Below are 21,137 nucleotides of genomic sequence, written 5' to 3' on the forward strand. Positions count from 1 at the left end.
GTACACTAACGCAATCTGGGCTTTTCTTTCGCCGATTGCCGGTTCGTTGTGTTTACCTTTTTCAAGGTATAAAAAGTTGGCGATTGACCGGGTTTTTCGCGCTAGAGGCGGGCGAAATACGGAATTACGATTTCGGACGGAGCGTTCAAAGGATCCTGGAGACGGGCTTTGTTGTACCAGCTACATAAAGGCGGCCGTGGCCATTTCGTGTACGACAAGATTCCGGACAAAGGCTGTGACCATTTCGATCCCGGACAAAGGCGCTATTCTGTGGAGCACACAAAGGCGGAAGTGCCTTTTCAAATCCGGTGGAACGGACAATAGCGAGGAGCTTCACGGTTTTGTTTAACAACTGATTAGACAAGATCTCGATCGGATCAGCCTTGATCTCGGCCCACAGGGGGCAGATTAAGCTCGGTGAAACTGAACGCAGGCGCAATACGGCGCTTCAGTTGGACCGGTTTACACCTACGCTATGCCGGGGTTCAAAAAGGCGGCATGAAGGCTCCGATGACGACGAACCATTCCGGGGATTTTCGCCGAACTTGGAACTACCTGTACCAACTAGAAACGAAGTACACCCGAATGTTTTACGATCAAAGGATTCAAGAGTTCAACACGACTCTTCTCGAAGCAACAGTGATAAAGATCTGCGTAGATCTAGCCGAGCTAGAAAAAAGAAGTTCGATGGAAGCTATGTTTATTATAAATGAAATGTTCAATATTCGATTGAATTCTAATGTTATAATTTCAATAATTTCGAATTTATTATGTTGTAAATAGTTGTAAAAATATTAAGCATAAGTTCGATCCTAAGGGTGAAGGCATTGTAATATATATACAGTTTGGTTAATAATCAAGTAGAGTGTAGAAGTTGATCTCTAGTCTAGTGGGCATAGATGTCCGAACCCATTGATGATCCAGCTGTCATTTCGATTGCTATTGATATTGTTCGCTCTTCGGTAAGAATTTAGCTGAAAGCTAAATTGGTTCGATATGTTAGAATAAACTCGATCGTCAAAGTGGAAAGTTTACTTTTCCCTTCGTTCCGCTAAACGAAAAGAAAGTCCGTGAGTTTTTTGCTAAGTACTTTAAAATAACGAGAACCAGGGCTGTCCTGCACTCAGTGCACCTATTTTGATTTTTCGGCTGTAGCACCTCAGCCAAACAAAATTCGAAAATGTTATGTATGGGGCATTTATAGAGTCGATTATTATTCATAAGATTGCTGAATTAAGTATTGCTCTATCTTAAGTATTTACGGCGCACTCCCAGTTCACACTGGGCGGCGCACCCAGAGCGCTCTCTGCGCATCACCCAGTGTGAAGTGAGAGTGCGCCATAAATACTTAGATAGAGCAATACTTAGTTCAGCAATCTTATAGATAATAATCGACTCTATAAATGCCCCATACATGACATGTTTGAATTTTGTTTAGCTGAGGTGCTACAGCTAAAAAAGCAAAATAGGTGCACTGAGTGCAGGACAGCCCTGACGAGAACTGCGAAAGCTTCCCCGATATACATTGTGGATTTATGCTGCGCGCTTGTCCGTTCGACGCTGGAATATTGTTCAGCGGTCTGAAATCCCCATTTCGGTTAGAGAAAATACAACGGAAATTCATTCGGATCGCCCTCCGTCGCCTGCCTTGGAACAACCCGCTCCAGCTACCAATATACGAAGCGCGCCTGATGCTAATTGGATTGGACACCCTAGCAACCAGGAGAAATCTGTGCCGAGCAATCCTTCTAGCTTATCTCCTAATGGCGAGGGCCGATTGTCCATGGCTTCTCAGCCATATCAGTTTACGAGCGAAACCACGACCTATTCGTAGAGAATGTATCTCCAAGTATCGTTTCGAAGGATGCAGCAAACGGGTACATCGTCAGGCTACAACGAGTTTTCAGCCAAATGTCAGCTGGGTTGGACGTTCACCTAAATCGTAGGACTAGTCGTGTGAACTTTTTGAATATTTTACTAAATTATCATTAGGACAACAATATATGTGTTGGTATAAACAATAAATAAATAAATAAATAAATAAATAAGTAAATAAATAAATAAATAAATAAATAAATAAATAAATAAATAAATAAATAAATAAATAAATAAATAAATAAATAAATAAATAAATAAATAAATAAATAAATAAATAAATAAATAAATAAATAAATAAATAAATAAATAAATAAATAAATAAATAAATAAATAAATAAATAAATAAATAAATAAATAAATAAATAAATAAATAAATAAATAAATAAATAAATAAATAAATAAATAAATAAATAAATAAATAAATAAATAAATAAATAAATAAATAAATAAATAAATAAATAAACAAATAAATAAATAAATAAATAAATAAATAAATAAATAAGTTAAATAAATAAATAATCCGACAGTCCTAAGTTTACCCCAATCGTTCTCAATAATTCAAATGCAGTTTCCAATCTTTAGTTCCACTGCAACGCTTGCTATGATCCTGTCGACCGATAGTATGCGACTCACCGAAATCATTGAGCACGCTGCTCATGGTCGATTCAGCCAATTACAACGACTCCGCGATTTTTAAACCTAACCACTCTGAAAATGAAATGGGTGTCCAAAATTAAATTCGGTTCGCGGTTTCTATCAAGTATAACTTCTTTAACAAAATTAATTGTTACTAACTTGTCAGCACTGAAAGAGGAAACATTTCAAAACAAAATATTATCAAAAGTTTCCACATCCATCCGACCACTAGCAAGGCTGCAGTAAAATAAAAAGTGCGTCAAACCGACTTGAATGACGTGAGAGTTTCAAGATTTACTGAAGTAAATGCGAAAGACAGTGCCATTAAATGAAATTTGTTATGTCACTTGCCTCGCAAAATAGTCACCATTGTAGGTATATGACAAAGGTGGAAATCTCCAATTATAACAATTATGTTGAAAGGTTTTAAAGTTGTTTACTTGCCTGGCTAGGTCCAATACGATAAACTGATGGATCTATTTCACTCTGTCTCAAAATCCTATCTACTGAAACGTCACCAAAGTTTCCATCAGCTAATAAACCAAAACGACGAGCGAACTCCGCCAAAGGCATACCGACTGGAAATCCAAACCGATGCATTCTGGCAAAATCCAAGATTTGTGAACCTCGTAACTGAAAATCAAAAACCGTTAATCGCAGGCTATTTTCTAATCAGAATAACTTAGCAAAAAGATAACAAAATTTCTCGTTCCATTATTCATAAAAATTTATGGTACACTTTCGATATTAAGTAGGACAGTTCCAATTTTTCTACCTGAGGAGATCAATTTTTGTAACTAACCCGGTCCCTGAATTGTAAAATGCCTAAAATGATTTTTTTTACAATTTCTGTTATTATAATTAATATGAGGTTGTACCGAAAATTTATGGAGGTTTTGTAAGAAATTATTATTTGGAACTGTTGAAACTGTTATAAATTTGCTATTTTGTTCTGGTCGACTTATGCATATATATATTTAAGGCTTTACCTGACTTCTTAGGAGCGGCACATTAACTATATCGTTGGTATCCGAATAATTGGTGTTGGAACTCATATAATTAGTAGTACCTGCATTAGGTTGCAACAGATAACACTGAACAAAATGCATACCTGTTCGCCTCAATGTATCTATAATGCCGTCTACTGCAGATTTAACTTGCAACATTACGGAGTTTCGTTTGACACCAGTGGCTGTAAATGAGCGTCGTACACTTGAGATCCGGCGAAGAGATTGATTTCCGTCAGTGAATCCAACATAAATAGACCCCGTACTTCGTACAAGATCCGGAGTAAAAAGTTTGCTAAACTCGATTTTAGAACACTCTTGCAGAAATCCTCGTGCACGTTGTATTGACGCATTTTCATAAATCTCTTTCAACCAGCCCGTAGAGTTATAAGCTACTGGATTGGTTCCTTGCATGTGTTGTAAAATAAACTGTCGTGGCCCAGGCCCTTTTTGAATCAAAGCTTGGCTTTCGCGATCTACATACAACGAAAATATGCGCTCAAAAAAAGAGTCATCACTAGAATTAGGATACATTATTTCTTCATCTATCATCCACAACAGGCCCCGTTTATCATGATCACGTGAATTGTTCTGTGACGTTCGAACAACGTGACTTTGTGGTATTTTATCAAGAAGGTTCACCATTGGCCCTGGATGTGTTTCATGGAGAATACCAGTATCTATTTCTATAAGCTCTTGTGCGTAACGATTACGTGGTGACACCAAATGGGCTTGGTAAAATAATAGTTGTAAACGCTCTTGTAGGTAATTATGTATTAAATCAGATAATGAAGCACTAATTTGTTGTCCACAACTGGCCGGGTTTTGAAAGCCTGGCATGTCAATCAGTAAAAGAGAGGCTATAGCGTTACTCGATGTATTGATTGCTTTGTTTATTGATGCAACTACTGCTGTTGTGACTTCGATGTAAAGTCCAATAACAAAGCCTTCCAAGCTATTCAAAGCTTTTGCTAGCAAATCGGGACTTTCTAAGAACAAATCATGTGTCGGGGATGAATTTTGGTTTGGCTTAGCACTAACATTGGAAAATACTGCTGCAATCAAATCATCCATCGATACACCTAATAAACTAGCAGCTTTTCGTGCGGCTGATGGATTCGCAAATTGCGCTCGTGCTGTCGAGCCTTTTCCAACAATTGAACAATTAGCACTTCCCAAATGATATATCGCAGCAATAATAAACCAACAAGCTCGAACAGCCGATTGATCAACATCAAGAACATTAAATGCTTGTTGCAAGCGCATAAAATCGTTCACAGCTATCTGCTTATCTTCTGGCCTAGTTGAAAGATTAACAAAAAGATTGCTATCATTAAAATCAATTGAGTCTAGATATAATTCTTTTTGGAGTTTTCCTTCGACTCCAGCAATTAATTGGCCAAAAATATGGAAAGAGTATTGGTCGCTTATGCTGTGCCTACCGACACGTGATGTTTCCAATAACAACATTTGCACCGAAGCTGAAACTATTTGGCCATAGGAATCGAAATCTAAGTTAACTATTTGAGTAAAGCGAGTCGCATTATTGTTGAGACATGTTTTCGTATTGCCAAATGACTCCAGTATCATATTTATCGCACTCACACGCTCGGTAGGAAATATATTATTATTTGAACCTTAAAAGTAGTATTATAGTATTAGTTGGCGTTTCGATAATATTACTTAGGATATTAACCTGCAGCTAACGCTAAATAATACAAGGCATGCTTAAAGCTAGTGCTCTTTCCAGATCCAGAACGACCCATAAAGATGATGCTTTGGTCACGACGTGTTTCTAGCATAGTCCTATATGCAGTTTGTGCCATGGAAAACACATGCGGAGGCATGTCTTCGGTTTTGCATCCGCGGAACATTGACACAACCTGCAAAAAAGAGATGGACACAATTTTGATAAATATATGAGCTACTTATGAAGATGTGGTGTGGAGGACAGAAAAAGTATTTTTGTAAACTTTATTTGAAGCATCGGTAATGTTTTTTACGACGCATTTTGCGCTCTAACGTTATCCGTTAGATGAAAAATTATTTGTATGTCACCGCACTATTTCAGGGATAATATGAGTCATTCCACGGGAAATTCACGGGCAATTTTTTTTTTCAACAAAATATTTTTTTTACATTCGACATTCGACACGTATTTTTTTATTTCGATGCTACTGTTGCAAATCGCAAAATATGAATTTTTGAAAATATTGCAATCCAAAAAATTCACTATTGAACACGTAGAAAGAAGATTTATTCGTATTGCTTTGCGTCATCTTCCTTGAAGAAATTCAGAAAATTGATAGATAGAACGTGCACGATAGATGTCGTCTAGTTGATGCCGTCACACTGGAATATAGAAGTAAAATGCAACAGGCGATATTTGTTGCTAAAATCCTTAACGATGAAATTGACTGTCCACAACCGTTACCCATGCTCATTATTCGGGCATCGCAATGAACTTTACGCTCAACGGGGCTGTTGCAGACACAGTTCCATCGGACGGCATTTGGATCTTGCGAGCCAGTGCACTGCAATGATTTATACTAGTGAAACTCAAAAAATTTGCGACCAAAAAGATCGATTTTTCCAGATAAACGCCACCTAGCGAGCATATCCTGTAAAAAGCCACAAGTAACTTTGAAGATCTCATGCTCGCGCATATTTTTGTAGAAGAAAAAATCATTCTAGGTGGTAAGAACTTCGTGATATAAACGTCACAAATCTGAAAATCCTAGTTTTCCGACTTTTCTTTACTAAAATCCCTCCTTGTTAAAGGTCCCCCACGTCAAGTCGCAATTCATAATTTTGTCATTTAGTCCATTAAATTACTATTCTAAAACATCTTAAAATTCGGAAATCCGTCAAATTTTGGCTGAGATATAGCAGTTTGAATTTTGGGGTCAAATTGACCCCAATGTACAGACAACGTAAGTATTTTTTTGTACAGACAGAAGGTTAATCACCGTACGTTATTCTTTTCGGATTTTAATTGATTTTCTCGGTGAAACCATTAAATTCTAACTTATCGTTAACGTTTCAGCATACTCTATTCAGCCATCCTCAGAACTAATTTATTTAAAAAGAAAGTACAATTAACAATCTTGGCATAAAATTCAAATTACAAAATTCACTTACAAACATTCAAATACACACTCAAACCATTTGTTACCGTTGCAGGTCTCTGTTTCAGCGTACTTACACAGAATTTATTTACAGTTAACCCCTATGGATTACAGGGTGTCGATTATCCGGTGAAAATAAAATTCCCTGACTTTTCCAGGTTTTTCCAGGTGTATTTTGAAAAAAATCTGTTGCTAAATATCTCGTTAATTTCTCTTTTCAAAGTGTTTATTAGACTAAATTGGTTAATAACTCTATAATTACTATTTCTTGATGAATCCATTTGTCTTTTTCAATTCAAATTCATCTTTTTTGCGACGATGAATTGAGTGACGCGCTTCGTTCTATTATTTGAATCCAGATCTTCTGTTTTTATTCAATCTACTTGCAGCTAGCTTTTAATATTCAGGATAACTTCGGGTTTGCGATTCTATCGACTCTGTGCTCCCAGTCGGGTTTCACACATATGACTGATTTGTTTGACTAAATCAAGATTTTGAGGTTGAAATGGTCTATCCTCCGAAAACGAATTAATCGTAGGTTTTTACTAGTGATCGACATCAGAATAAAAATGAAAGTCCAGGTTCCGGCACGAATGGGTTAAATGTCGTAGCTAATTTCAAAACCTGATTTTGGTTCAGTTTGATTCGTTCTTGTTTCTGTTACAGTCAGATTTCGGTCCGGAAGTCTGGAATTATCTAGATGCAAAATTTCTTTGTTTTAAAGATTGGACTTTTTCTAAATGTCAACTCCCATGACCCAATGAATAGTTGGTTGCACGTGAGTCAAAAACTTCATTTGTGTACACGTGATGGCATTGAGTAAAAATGTGCTGCTACTTGAAATAAATGTTATCCTTGCGAAGCCATAGCTTTTTCAGTATATTTTCTTCCCGTGTTAAAAATCCCTGACTTCAAATGAAATTCCCTGACATTCCCTGACTTTTCCAGGTTGAAACGAATTTCCCTGACATTTCCAGGTTTTCCCTGATTTTCCAGGTAATCGACACCCTGGATTAATGTAATCAAACACAAAAAAAAATTCAAATAATATGCATGGTGAAAGCTATGTCAAAGTGTCCCCCGCCTCTCTGTGTGTCACCGTTGCTAATAGGGATGTTTTATGAAAAATAGTGAACTAGCGGACAATGTTTTTTGACGTAGGACTATGTCTTACGGCAAGTTTTGAGATAGGGTGTCATTCCAAAAAATCAAAAAATGCGAGCGTCACGAAAAATGAAAGGTTTTGAGCGCTAATAGCTCAGCGGTTTTCCGATAGATTTTCAATATTCTTACACCAATCGATCGGAAAATCTTCTAAGAATTGACCCAAATAAAGAAAAGTATGGATTCTTGATGTTGAACTATTGAAAAATTGAAAATAATGAACCTATGTTTTACCAGAATTCTCGCTTCGTGATTGGCTAGAAGATTCTTTACGATGATCTAAACCTATACCAATTTGACATCTGTGCTTGGGAAGTAAGCCAAAACAAGTGACAAAGTTTCCTCATTTCAACAAGATTTCTTAACACCGCGGTTCAACCTAGACCATTTTGATGTCCTTGCTTGGGAAGTACGCCAGAGAGAGTGACAAAACCCCCTCGTTCCAACAGATTTCTTACGAACGCGATTAAACATAGTCCAATCTGATGTCTGTATTAGGGAAGTGTGCCAGAAAAAATGACACAAGTTCGTTGTCCCAACAGATCGCAAATTCTTTACTGCGTGACGATTAAACCTCGGAGAATTTGATATCTGTGTTGGAAAAATGTGCTACAACTGTAGTGTTCGGTTATTATACGGCTCTGTATGAATACGCATGCTTGCCGAGTCATTAGAAGTGTAGTGAAAAGATGTGCTGTTGATAAAATAGGATTGAATTGGTAAAATCCTTTCAACGTGGAAACCATGGATAATAAAAACAATCTTTAATTTCAGTAAGGTAGTAAGGTAAGGTTTGTGTTCTTGATTTTGTTAAATTGTTTTCAAATGCACAATCTTTTGAGAATTGAACTTACTACTACTTTGATAAATGCTACATACAACGCATGTAGCATGTATATATGTTGCATATAGCATGTATACATGAAGAATCGAATGATTACAAACATGAATACAGGCTACTATCACTACAAAGAGACTTACGTAGTCCTGCGTCACCTATATATGCGGTCGTGTCTTGTACACAACCCTCCTGATTTTTTAATATTAACTCTTATTACTATGTGATGCCATGCAGTAATTTTAGTTTTAATTTAATATGTATTCGTTGTTGAACATCAGAATTTAATTTCAATTAATTACACTTATTAATTTAATATAATTTATTTCTAACTTCAAGCTAAAGCTGTACAAGCAATCTGTTTAATTATACCTATTAGTTGTGAAATATAATTAAATATTTCGAGCTTCGAGGTAAAATGAAAATTTCTTGACAAAGATGTTTGAAAAGGCTGGGGCCATAGTACTGTAGAAAATTAAGGCGAAGCTTAGTGAGGGGAGCGTAGAATGCAAATGTAAGGCAGTAGGTCAGAGATCTCACGGCGGTCACTTTGCTCGAATACCAATTGACCGCATATCTATTTAGTGAATCCAGAAGAAGTTCCTCAATTGTATTTCAAGAATCCGTTCGCGTCGACGGATAACCATAGGATACCATAGGCTACCATAGGAATGAGGCAAAAATGTAAGTTTTTTCGTTACTATAGGTCCACTGACCGGGCTCGGGACCCAAGGGAAATGGACGCATTTTCGTTATGCGGTTCTCACCTCTCACTACTCACTTCTTATTACTAATCTTTCACTTGTTACTACTCATTTGTCACTCCTCCAGTTTCACCTCACATTTCTCACAACTCACTTCTTACTTCACACTTCTCCCACATAGCCACGGACCACTGGAGGAACGCGGTCCCAGCAAAAATCACACGTGTTGAAGTTTATTCATTTTTTTTATTCATTTTCCTAAATCTACTGACCTAGAATCCTTACCACAAATGAACGCGAGGTCAACAGGTAAAAGCAGTTCCTCGAACCACTAGTAACGACACTTCACTGGATAGTTTCAAAGATTTTGTAGAAGCAGAAACTACTAGAAAAGTGGATAGAAAGTGTGGTTTATCCCATCTACAAAAAGAGAGGTTGTGTTGATTGCTGCAATTATCGCGATATTACGCTATTTAGCGTCACCTACAAAGCTCTCTTCCAAATCTTGTTACGTCGTCTATCTCCAATAGCAAGAAATATCGTAGTGCAGTATCAGGCGGGTTTTATGGGGTCCCGTGCTAGCATGAATCAAATTTTCACACTCCAGCAAATCCTCTAGAAATTATCGGGAGCAAAATCTCATATTAATATATTTGGCAATTTAAAGGCAGCATACGATACAGTTGAGCCCGAACAGCTATGGCATGAGAAAAGTTTTCCGGACAACCTGACGCAGTTGATCAAAACTACCCTGGAAGTAGAGTGACTATATACAGAGTGGCGCCAAGTCATCCCAAATGTATGCAATGCGGTTTATCCTCGGTTTTTCTTTCTCTTTCCTGCATACGCGTTGGATAGGTTGTCTGCTCGATTGGAATGACACTGACAGATAATTATCATTCCAATTTTGACATTGTCGCCACTCTGTATATAGTCACTCTACCTGGAAGGAGTAATGTGCTACGTGCGTGTTTCGGGGGCACTTTCGAGTCCTTTCGAATCGCGCAGCGGACATTCGAGTGCTTCTGGCAGCACGGTCACCGACAGACGCGTTCGAGATCGGTCCGTTCGTTTTCTTCAAATTTAGTGTGTTTCCGAAGACCATATTACCAAAAAACCAGTTTTTTTTTGTGATTTGATACAGTTATATATTGCATTCATGCAGTTGCTCTGGGTAGAGTTGTTTGTATTAAAACCTTCGAACATGGCGTGCCGGCTGGCTTCTTGTTGATCTTTATTGCATATAAATTATTTTTTATCGAATGTTATGTTTGAGTATAGGAAACGATGTTAAAGAAGTTCTTGTGACACATTTTTATGGCATTTTGCCTTATAATTGATCGAATGATTACTAGATACTACTTATGAGTGACAATTTTATCTATCAATTAATATAAGATTCAGGCTTTTGTCTCCATGCATTCTAGTCTTTGCGTGACGTCATGTTGTTTCGGTCGGACGGTTTGAGGTTTGTGCGGCTTTGTACAATGTAGTTATATCGATGTGTTATTTGCTACAGTTGCGCGCTCGTAAATTTCGAAATCGTGTAATATAATTAGATGGACATCAGCTTAAAGTGTTTATCGTCTAAGTCAGTGATGCCCAGGCATATGCATGGTGCGGGCCAAATCAGATCGCCCATGAATGCCGCGGGCCGCAATAATCTCTAGCCATTCCTGTGCATAACAAAATGCAAAATAGGTGACAACAAAAACCATTTTCTAGGAATCACCATGATATTTAAACCGCAAAGCATTCAGATTCACAACATGCGCGAGGCAAAATGATTAAACTGAGGGACTCCTATGTCATCAAAAAATTTCTCCTAAGTCCACCATCTTTCAAATCAGTCCGCGGGCCGCACGAATCGTCTCAAAGGGCCACATACGGCCCGCGGGCCGCAGTTTGGCCATCACTGGTCTAAGTGAAAATTCAAACCAAATTCAAGTACGTCTTAAATTAAAATATACTAAGTATAAACGCGAGATGCATAAACTCGTAACGATATGACAACATTCGTCTTAAGCTGCTGCATATTCCGTTGATAACAGATTTTACAGAAATATTGCGCGCATGGATGTTATAAGATCGTGTGACATATCTATATGATGTACAACGCGAAGTTCTTTTCGTCAATCGAGTGAGCAATCAAGATTTAGAAGCGATGAGACTTAGAGCAATAGAACAATCACGTAGTAGCGGCTACTATGCACTCGTGCTCATTATGCGTTTTCATAATATCGATTATTTTAGCCTAGCAGATGAAATTGGCTTTCGCGCGTTGCCCTGAAAGAATACATCATCTTCGAAGATGAATATAGCATAACTCCCTAAGGCCGGCCGTCTGGAGTTTAATTTGCTATCAACATTATTAAATTATAACTGTGTTGAGTTTCAACAATCCTGTGACTGTTGATTCAAATAGGCTTTTAAATATAAAATCTAAATATTTCCATTGGTATAAAACTGATTTAAAATGAGCATTTCTCGGCTGTTGGTTAAATGAAGCATAAACAAACAAAAATCAAACTAACTGCTAACTACATAAAATAAAAAATACAACGATCACATCACTTATCAAGGTGAATCCTGATCCATCGAAACCTTCCATACTAACAAAACTCCTTCCTGTGGTCTTTGCGGGGATGCAGAGGTTAACACGGTCCCCAAAAGAACAAAGATTACACTAACATTCCTTCCCCATTCCCACCTGATTGCAAGGACGTGGCCGGCGCAGTTATTGATTCATTATAATTGAGTCACTGAATTTTGCACACTGAGAATGATCGGTCACTCCCAACCCCATTCAGTTGATTCATTATGCAATTTCACTGATTCGGATCAATCACTGAGTGCAACCATTGATATGTGCAATCAGTCTAAGCTAAGCTAATATGTATTCGTTGTTGAACATCATTTAAAAATGATTGCAAAAAAATTTACGTTGACCCCCTAAAACTGATTTTTGTTGAAAAATACCGTTCTGATTCAAACTTAGAACAGTCTCAAACTTCGAACACATCAGAATAAAATGCTCGTAGTATCGCTAATATGATAAAATATTATGCTTATTGTAAACCACCGTGTTCATTAGAATGTCCTCTATCCGGTGAGGTATGACATTGAACTGTAGGACTCGTAAGAAATCAGCAGGTGCTGGACAAAGGTGAAAACTCAGATTTTAACGTCGTTCGCATATTCTTAGCGTTTCGTGCAAGAGTAGCTGTTTTTTCGTTTGCATTATTTTAACAATTTTAGAACATTTACCTTTCCACTTCGCGATTATTAGGTAAATGCAAGATATACACGTAGTAAAGCATAGTTAAAATACAATATTTCATGCATTATTTCAAAAATATTAGTTAAAAACCCGATTTAATCCACCTAGTGGTGAAAGGAACCTTTGTTATACGGTCTTACTTGCTATTTGAGATAGAAATCGACATGTCTTCGGAACATAATTCATCTATTGGTTATCGTTGCGTAGTGCGTTGGCTTACATAAAAATTTTGAAAATTGAATAAGTTTACAAGTTTTGAACAAAATAGGAACACTTTTAAATTTTGATAGATCTTTTCATCATGAAATTGCTGAGTAAGTTATTACTAATGTGAGTAAGTGCAAGTAAAAGTAAGTTATCAGAGGAAATATTATTCTTTAACATATACATTGCGTAGTAAAGAACTAATTTATAGGTTTTTGAACCCTGCACAATGTCCTGTAATGCCCTTCTATTTGATTCACATCAATAAAGTATTCTTTAATAAATTTCATCAATTTTCATTAACCTTCGGTTACTCACGCTGTTGTATTTTGTAAAACATATGTAGATTTTTGAATGCCATATTGTTACAAAGTTGCAAATCGTTGTTTAATTAACGTATACTCTTCAATAAACTTGTTATGAGGAAAATGTCAGAATTATTCAATGCATTAATAATTTAAATTGTTGGGAAAATGTATGCAGCAAAACTATCAGCAAATGTAAAATGTTTAAAATGTATCCGTCGAGTAATTCGAGTAATTCGGAGTCAAAATTAGGGTATTCTTTATAATCAAAGTTCTACAGTTTCTAAACAAGCAAACATACAGGTATACTATTTTCAGCAAAGTTGTGTATTTTTACTATTTGTACAATTTTGAACTACATGAAAAAGTCATACAACAATTACAAAAAGAGCAAAAATAGAAAAACTGATTTTCAAATTCATATACAATAAATAAGATATTTCTATCTTCGCTGCAGAGACAGAAGGTTGCTGTCTTTAGCAAAATTTCTTGTAATAATATGCTCTATAACTTTGCAGAACACATCAATGTGTTATATTGACACTGAAGAAAAATATTTTTTTATTTAATTTTTAGGGGGATTAATTAAAATTTAAATTTCACCAGACGATAGAGCTTTCAATTTCAAGAAACTCTTCCAAAGTTTTGATAAACCTAAGTTTTCCCAGTCAAAATTCTAGTGCACACGTTTTCTTTGGTTTGGGGCTATTGTGCGCGCGAGTAACTGTGTTACAAAAGTTGGCGCGAGTGTTCGAGGGTTAATATCTTTTGACCGGTAAAACCAATTCTTATGAAATTTTGCATATATTATCGTAGTGCCAAAACCTCTCGTTTGGTATTAAAATAATTGAAATTAGGTAAATTATCTTGGTTAAAATCATTATAAATTATTGTTAATTTTGGTGTGGTGTATACGGTTGCTCATAACTTTCAAATTAAACGTCCAATCAAAAAATCATTCAATAGTGATCTATTAGGATATATTATCTTTCAAATGAGACTAATAGCGCATAAATCAGTTTGGCCATCGCTAAGAAATTGGTGATAATTATTACCTTGTCAAAACAGGTTTTTTAAGCATAACTTTCAAATTACTTGCTTGTTTTCAATTAAAAATTCCTGAACAATTTAGTTTTAATAAGGGCTTTCATTTGATACGTTGAAATCGGTTATGTAGTTCCTGAGAAACCCGTGTCACGTATTTTTCACATTTTTGCTTAAAACTTTTAAACGAAACGTCGTATCACGGAACAACTCAATAGTGATCTACTAGACAATAATACCTTTCAAACAAAGTAATAGCGAACGATTCGGTTCAGCCATCTCTGAGAAACAGGCGATAGAAAACACACGCACACACACACACACACACACACACACACACACACACACACACACACACACACACACACACACACACGCACACACACACACACACACACACACACACACGCACACGCACACACACACACACACACACACACGCACACACACACACGCACACACACACACACACACACACACACACACACACACACACACACACACACACACACACACACACACACACACACACACACACACACACGCACACACACACACACACACGCACACACACACACACACACACACACACACACATTGCTCAAATCATCGAACTCTGTCGATTGGTACATGTGACTTGGCCCTCCGGGCCTCGGATCAATTTTGTGTTTTTCGACCAATTTTTAAACCTTTGTTATAGTACAGTCATCCCAGTATTATGGACCAGTTAAGCATAATGATGCTACAAAATTATTGGTAGAAACGCAGATTTAAATAATTTACAGTTTATTTATAATCTAATTGGTTATAAATATATCATAATTTGATGTTCAGTAGGCAATCTTGTTCCAAATTCACACACTTTTTTGCAGAACAACAAAATGTAAGCATATTCCATTCCCAGTATTATGAGCCACTTTTAAACCTGGTCAGAATTATGGATCAATGTTCCCATAATTCTGGGTGTATTCTGGGTCAGTAAAACAAAATAGGTTTTATTTCGAGAACACCGTGTGTGTGTTTTTTTTTACCGTGAGGAAAAGCTCCCGGGACCACCGCTAGGTATTACTTCGGGAGGAGGGCGTGCATATGCACTACTCCGCTACCTGTCGAGACGTGCACCGATGCTGAGATGGCGACCAGCTTAACGTCCATCTCTTCAAGGCCACTCTCGCAGGATTTCTTTGCGAAAGTGTAGCTAGCATCGTGACCGCATTCACAGGAACTTTACCCGTTGAGACGTGAGCCAAATCAGGAGTGCCTTCCAACAGCACGCACATGGCCTCCGTAGCGGGATTTCTCCACCTGTCGAGACGTGACCTGATAAGGAAGTGCCCTCCAACATAACGCGCACCCCGCAGTCACCATCGCAGGATTTCTTCCATTTCCACACTGAATATTGTTCATCTAGGTACAGGGACTATTTTGGGGAAGATCCCATCCCCCACACATATGAGTCCGTCTAGGGTTTTACCGCGCCCAGAATCGCGTTGCTTTTGATCTGTGTGTCATATGCGGCCTAGATACGTCCATTCAATGGGCCACCTTGTCCTCTATACGCTCATCACCCCTCTTTTGAAGCTAGGCATTACCGACTTGCTGATCTGCCCTCCATTTTCGCTGCAGCTCAACCAGAATTCTTGAAATCGATCAATTGACGATGTTCCAAGTGCCCTCATCTAGACACATTTTCTCAACAATGTTGTTTACGTTTAGAGCGACATATCCTCGCGCACCGCTTTAAATCTGGGGCATACAAAGACCACATGCTCGGGTGTTTCTTCAACCACACAACTGTCAAAAACAGCTGTACTGTTGAACTATATGCTTGACCCATAATACTGGGAAAAGTTAATTTTGCTCCCAGTATTGTGGACCATTGCTTAATTTCGTCTATTAAAGCGGAAAATGCATTTTACTAGGTGGTTTCACCGTAATTCAATGAATACATACCTATTCCCTCGTTTTCCATCCATTTTACGCTCAGACATACAAATTTACGCCGCTATTCAGCTTATAATTCACAACCGACTTTTTATTACAGCCACAAAAATAACATTAAATCGACAGTCGATTGGAGGCATGTGACAACTATCGGAAAATTAAGAAAATTAACGCATTGGAACTAAATGTATTGCTGTCAAGCATGCAGTAGAATGTTGCTTCTATCTATTGCAATCATATTCGATAGTTAAATATTAATTTGTTGCGTATAAAACTAACGTAAAGTGTACACTGGCCCATAATACTGGGTGGCCCATAATACTGGGGTGACTGTATAACAAAGGTAAAAAACCCGATTTAATCCACCTAGTGGTGAAAGGAACCTTTGTTATACGGTCTTACTTGCTATTTGAGATAAAAATCGAAATCGTCTTCGGAACATAATTCATCTATTGGTTATCGTTGCGTAGTGCGTTGGTTTACATAAAATTTTTGAAAATTGAATAAGTTTACAAAATTTGAACAAAATAGGAACACTTTTAAATTTTGATAGATCCTTTTTTCATGAAATTGCTGAGTAAGGATAAGTAAGTTGCTATTAACCTGAGTAAGTGCATATAAAAGTAAGTTGTAAGAGGAAAACTTATTCTTTAACATATACATTGTCTAGTAAAGGTCTAGTTTATAGGTTTTTGAGCTATGCATAGTTTCCTGTAATACCATTCTATTTGAATCACATCAATAGAGTTTTCTTGAATAATTTTCATCAATTTTTATTAACGTTCGGTTACTCACGCTGTATTTTGTACAACACGTGTAGGGTTTTCAACGCCATATTGTTATAAAGTTACAAAACGTGTTTAACTAACGTGTATTCTTCAACAAACTTATTGTGCGCAAAATGTCATAAATGACAATTTATTGACAAACAAACTTATTGGGCGTCAAAAGGTCAATTATTCAATGCATTAATGATTTAAATTGTTGGAAAATTTATGCAGCAAAGCTCTCAGCAAATGTAAAATGTTTAAAATGTATCCGTCTGCTGGTAGTCGAGTAAGTCGGAGTCAAGATTAGGGTATTCTTTATAATCAAAGTTCTACAGTTCCTAAACAAGCAAACATAAAGGTATACTACATTGAGCAAAGTTGTGTATTTTTACTATTTGTACAATTTTGTAATACATGAAAAAGTCTTACAACAATTACAAAAAGAGCAAACATAAAAAAACTAATTTTACAAATTCATATACAATAAATAAGTTTTTTCTATCTTCGCTGTAGAGATAGAAAGTTACTCTACTGTCTTTAGCAAAATATCTTGTAATAATATGCTCTATAACTTTGCAGAACACATCAATGTGTTATATTGATACTGAAGAAAAATATTTTATTTCACTTTTAGGGGGATTAATCAAAATTTGAATTCCATCAAACGATAGAGCTTTCAATTTCAAGAAACTCTTCCAAAGGTTCGATAAACCTAAAACCAAGTTTTCCCAGTCAAAACTCCAGTGCACACGTTTTCTTTGGTTTGCGGCTATTGTGCGCGCGAGTAACTGCGTTACAAAAGTTGGCGCGAGTGTTCGAGGGTTAATATCTTTTGACCGGTAAAACCAATTCTTATGAAATTTTGCATATATTATCGTAGTGTCAAAACCTCTCGTTTGGTATTAAAATAATTGAAATTAGGTAAATTATCTTGGTTAAAATCATTATAAATTATTGTTAATTTTGATGTGGTGTATACGGTTGCTCGTAACTTTCAAATTAAACGTCCAACCAAAAAATCATTCAATAGTGATCTATCCGGCTATATTATCTTTCAAATGAGACTAATAGCGCATAAATCGGTTTGGTCATCTCTAAGAAACAGGCGATAATTATTACCTTGTTATTTAAGGTTATTTAAGCATAACTTTTAAACCGCTCGTTTGTTTTCAATTACAAATTCCTGAATAATTTAGTTTTAATAAGGGCTTTCATTTGATAGTAAGATCGTTGAAATCGGTCATGTAGTTCCGGAGAAACCCGTGTCACGTATTTTCCACATTTTTGCTTATAACTTTTAAACAAAACGTCGTATCACGAAACAACTCAATAGTGATCTACTAGGCAATAATACCTTTCAAACAAAAGTAATAGCGAACGATTCGGTTCAGCCATCTCTGAGAAACAGGCGATAGAAAAAATCATTACATACATACACACACACACACACACACACACACACACACACACACACACACACACACACACACACACACACACACACACACACACACACACACACACACACACACACACTCACACACACACACACACTCACACACACACACACACTCACACACACACACACACACACACACACACACACACACACACACATACACACACACACACACACACACACACACACACACACACACACACACACACACACACACACACACTCACACACACACACACACACACACACACACACACACACACACACACACACACACACACATACACACACACACACACACACACGCACACACACACATACACACACACACACACACACACACACACACACACACACACACACACACACACACACACACACACACACACACACACACACACACACACACACACACACACACACACACACACACACACACACACACACACACACACACACACACACACACACACACACACACACAGACATTGCTCAAATCGTCGAACCCTATCGATTGGTATATGTGACTTGGCCCTCCGGTCCTCGGATCAATTTCGTGTTTTTCGACCAATTTTTAAACCTATGTTATAACAAAGGTAAAAAGTGTTCGAAGTTTGAATCACGTTTTGAGGTGTGATTCAAAGTTCGAACACCCACGAATAATATCCGGTTTTTCCGAATTTTCCTTCGGGAAAATGAATTATCTGCATTGTAAAGCTTTACAAAGTTAACTTGCTTTAGATGTAGTACATAGAAAATATTAGCAATTGACTACAGAAGTACGGATTGAAACTAATTATTGTGTGAAAAGTTTCAATCATACTGTTAGGTGGACTTTTTAGTCAGTGTTTAGAAAAAGGATGAAATTTTACTTATTTAAGTTGAATGACACTAAAAACATCAATACTTTTCAAAGTAATACAAGTGTTCGATGTCTGAGACTGAAATATTCGAGCTTTGAATGTCGAGCATGAAAGTGTTCGAAGTTTGAATCAAAACCGAACACCAGTTTTTTAGTGTTTTTCAATGTAAATTAACATTTTATCCTCTTTTTTAAAATTTTACCACGAAAATAATTAAATTGTCATGCTATTAAACCATTTTTGAGAGTAGAATAAAGATGTTTTCGAACATTTTTCTTTGTAGAAAGTTTCAGCATAGCTTAAGTGTTCGAAGTTTGAAACAGAACGGTATATTAAAAAATCAACAAATTTTTCTCAAACTACATTATGTGATGTAGGATCACAAACAAACTTCACTTTCCATGTAAATATCATGGATCTTGTTTTATGACTTAGCTATTCCCGTTGACTCACTGTTGAGTGTTGACTACTCTCGCCTACTGTTAGAATAATGTCAATGTTAATTATGGTGCGACTTGTTCATTTTTTATCAATGTTACTTCTGTCCATCCTAATATTTGAGGGGTGTGGCCTAAGTTTCTTGAAAACATCGGGCAACATTAAATGTTGGGAAAATTACAAAAACAAGTTACATAATACATGTTGTCAGTTTTTAGATAGTACCTACTTGCTAATACCGCGAAAATAGCTGTACGAAATCACGGCGGGCTCGATTATCAACTAAATGGGTCGATTATTTGTAGTCGATTATGCTACAACATGCGACATTGGTGTATTTTATCCATAATTAAAGCGAGAGTTTGTTTCCTTATATGGTAGTTTGGAATAACTCACACGGTTTTTACGTTTATGGCAACAATAAAACCTATTCAAAAATCGGGCCGGAATGGTATTTTAAGAGCGCGAACAACCAGGTGTGATTTGTAATACAGTAGGATTTCGAATTAGGCAACAACGGCGTATCGCCTATGTTGTCAAAATCGAAACCGTACCAAAATCAAGTCCCTTTTTTGAAATGAAAAAATTTAATGTAAATGCGTTGGAAATAGACTAAATATTATTAATCAACGATTGCAACTATTTTATCTTTAAAAAGTCCGCCTAGAGCTATCAGTCCGGTGCAAGTAAGTTTTTGGCAATCTGCGGTAAGACGTAGTCCTACGGCAATAAAAATATGATTGTTCGAAATACCGTGGACCCCCGTTCGTTTGACCGTTTTTAATCTGAACACTTTTTAATTTGAACTCCGCTGGTTTGCACGACGTGCAAATTAAAAATGGTTCAAATGTCATTCACAACATGACATCATTTACTTATGCAGGCAATGCACATAAACTCGATTTGTTTGTACTTACCTTGCGTGTGTAATTTGTTTCACATTCCGTTTTCCCAACGATTATGATAGAAATCCGATTGCAGAATGAAAATTCGCTGCTAGCAAACTGCAAACAAATTAAACTACCAAAACAATAACAAAGAGCAGGGCGACCAGTTCACACAAGTTTCTGCATATTTAGGGTTACCAGTTGTTCAAATTAAAAATTAACCCCGTTAGTTTGCATGAGTAATCGTTCAAACGAACGGGGGTCCACGGTATCCTATAACCGCCAACTCCACGCGAAAAAATCATCCATTGGCATGCGTCATAGAAGCATTTCAATTTCTGTGTAGCTCATCGAAATGGAACAACACAAAGCGAACTCTTTAATAAACTGCTTCCAAGTGACTTCTCAGTATCTTTGCCGCTGCAGCGCGCTGGTGAACTATACGTGAAGTATGAATTCACAGTAAGGAAGGAACGCACAGCGAAGTCACACTTGTATCGCACAGTGAAGTCACACTTGGTCTTCACAGTGAAGTCACACTTGGCCTTCACAGTGGCAGTGTAGTTGTTTTCATGTCCGCTTTGTGCG

At 36.9% G+C, this 21,137-nt stretch overlaps 1 protein-coding gene across 1 annotated transcript in view; it reads right to left on the reverse strand.

The window, feature by feature from the left end:
- LOC128733514 (unconventional myosin-XVIIIa) overlaps positions 1-21,137 on the reverse strand; it is a 657,582-nt gene that overhangs the window by 346,218 nt on the left and 290,227 nt on the right. The window contains exons 7-9 of the mRNA XM_053827159.1: positions 5,218-5,404; positions 3,504-5,158; positions 2,959-3,147 (exon numbers count right to left, since the gene is read on the reverse strand). Coding sequence (XP_053683134.1) covers positions 2,959-3,147; positions 3,504-5,158; positions 5,218-5,404 — 2,031 coding nt within the window. The remainder of the gene's footprint in view (positions 1-2,958; positions 3,148-3,503; positions 5,159-5,217; positions 5,405-21,137) is intronic.

This window comes from Sabethes cyaneus, chromosome 2 (assembly GCF_943734655.1).
Source record: "Sabethes cyaneus chromosome 2, idSabCyanKW18_F2, whole genome shotgun sequence".
Taxonomy (NCBI): Eukaryota; Metazoa; Arthropoda; class Insecta; order Diptera; family Culicidae; genus Sabethes; species Sabethes cyaneus.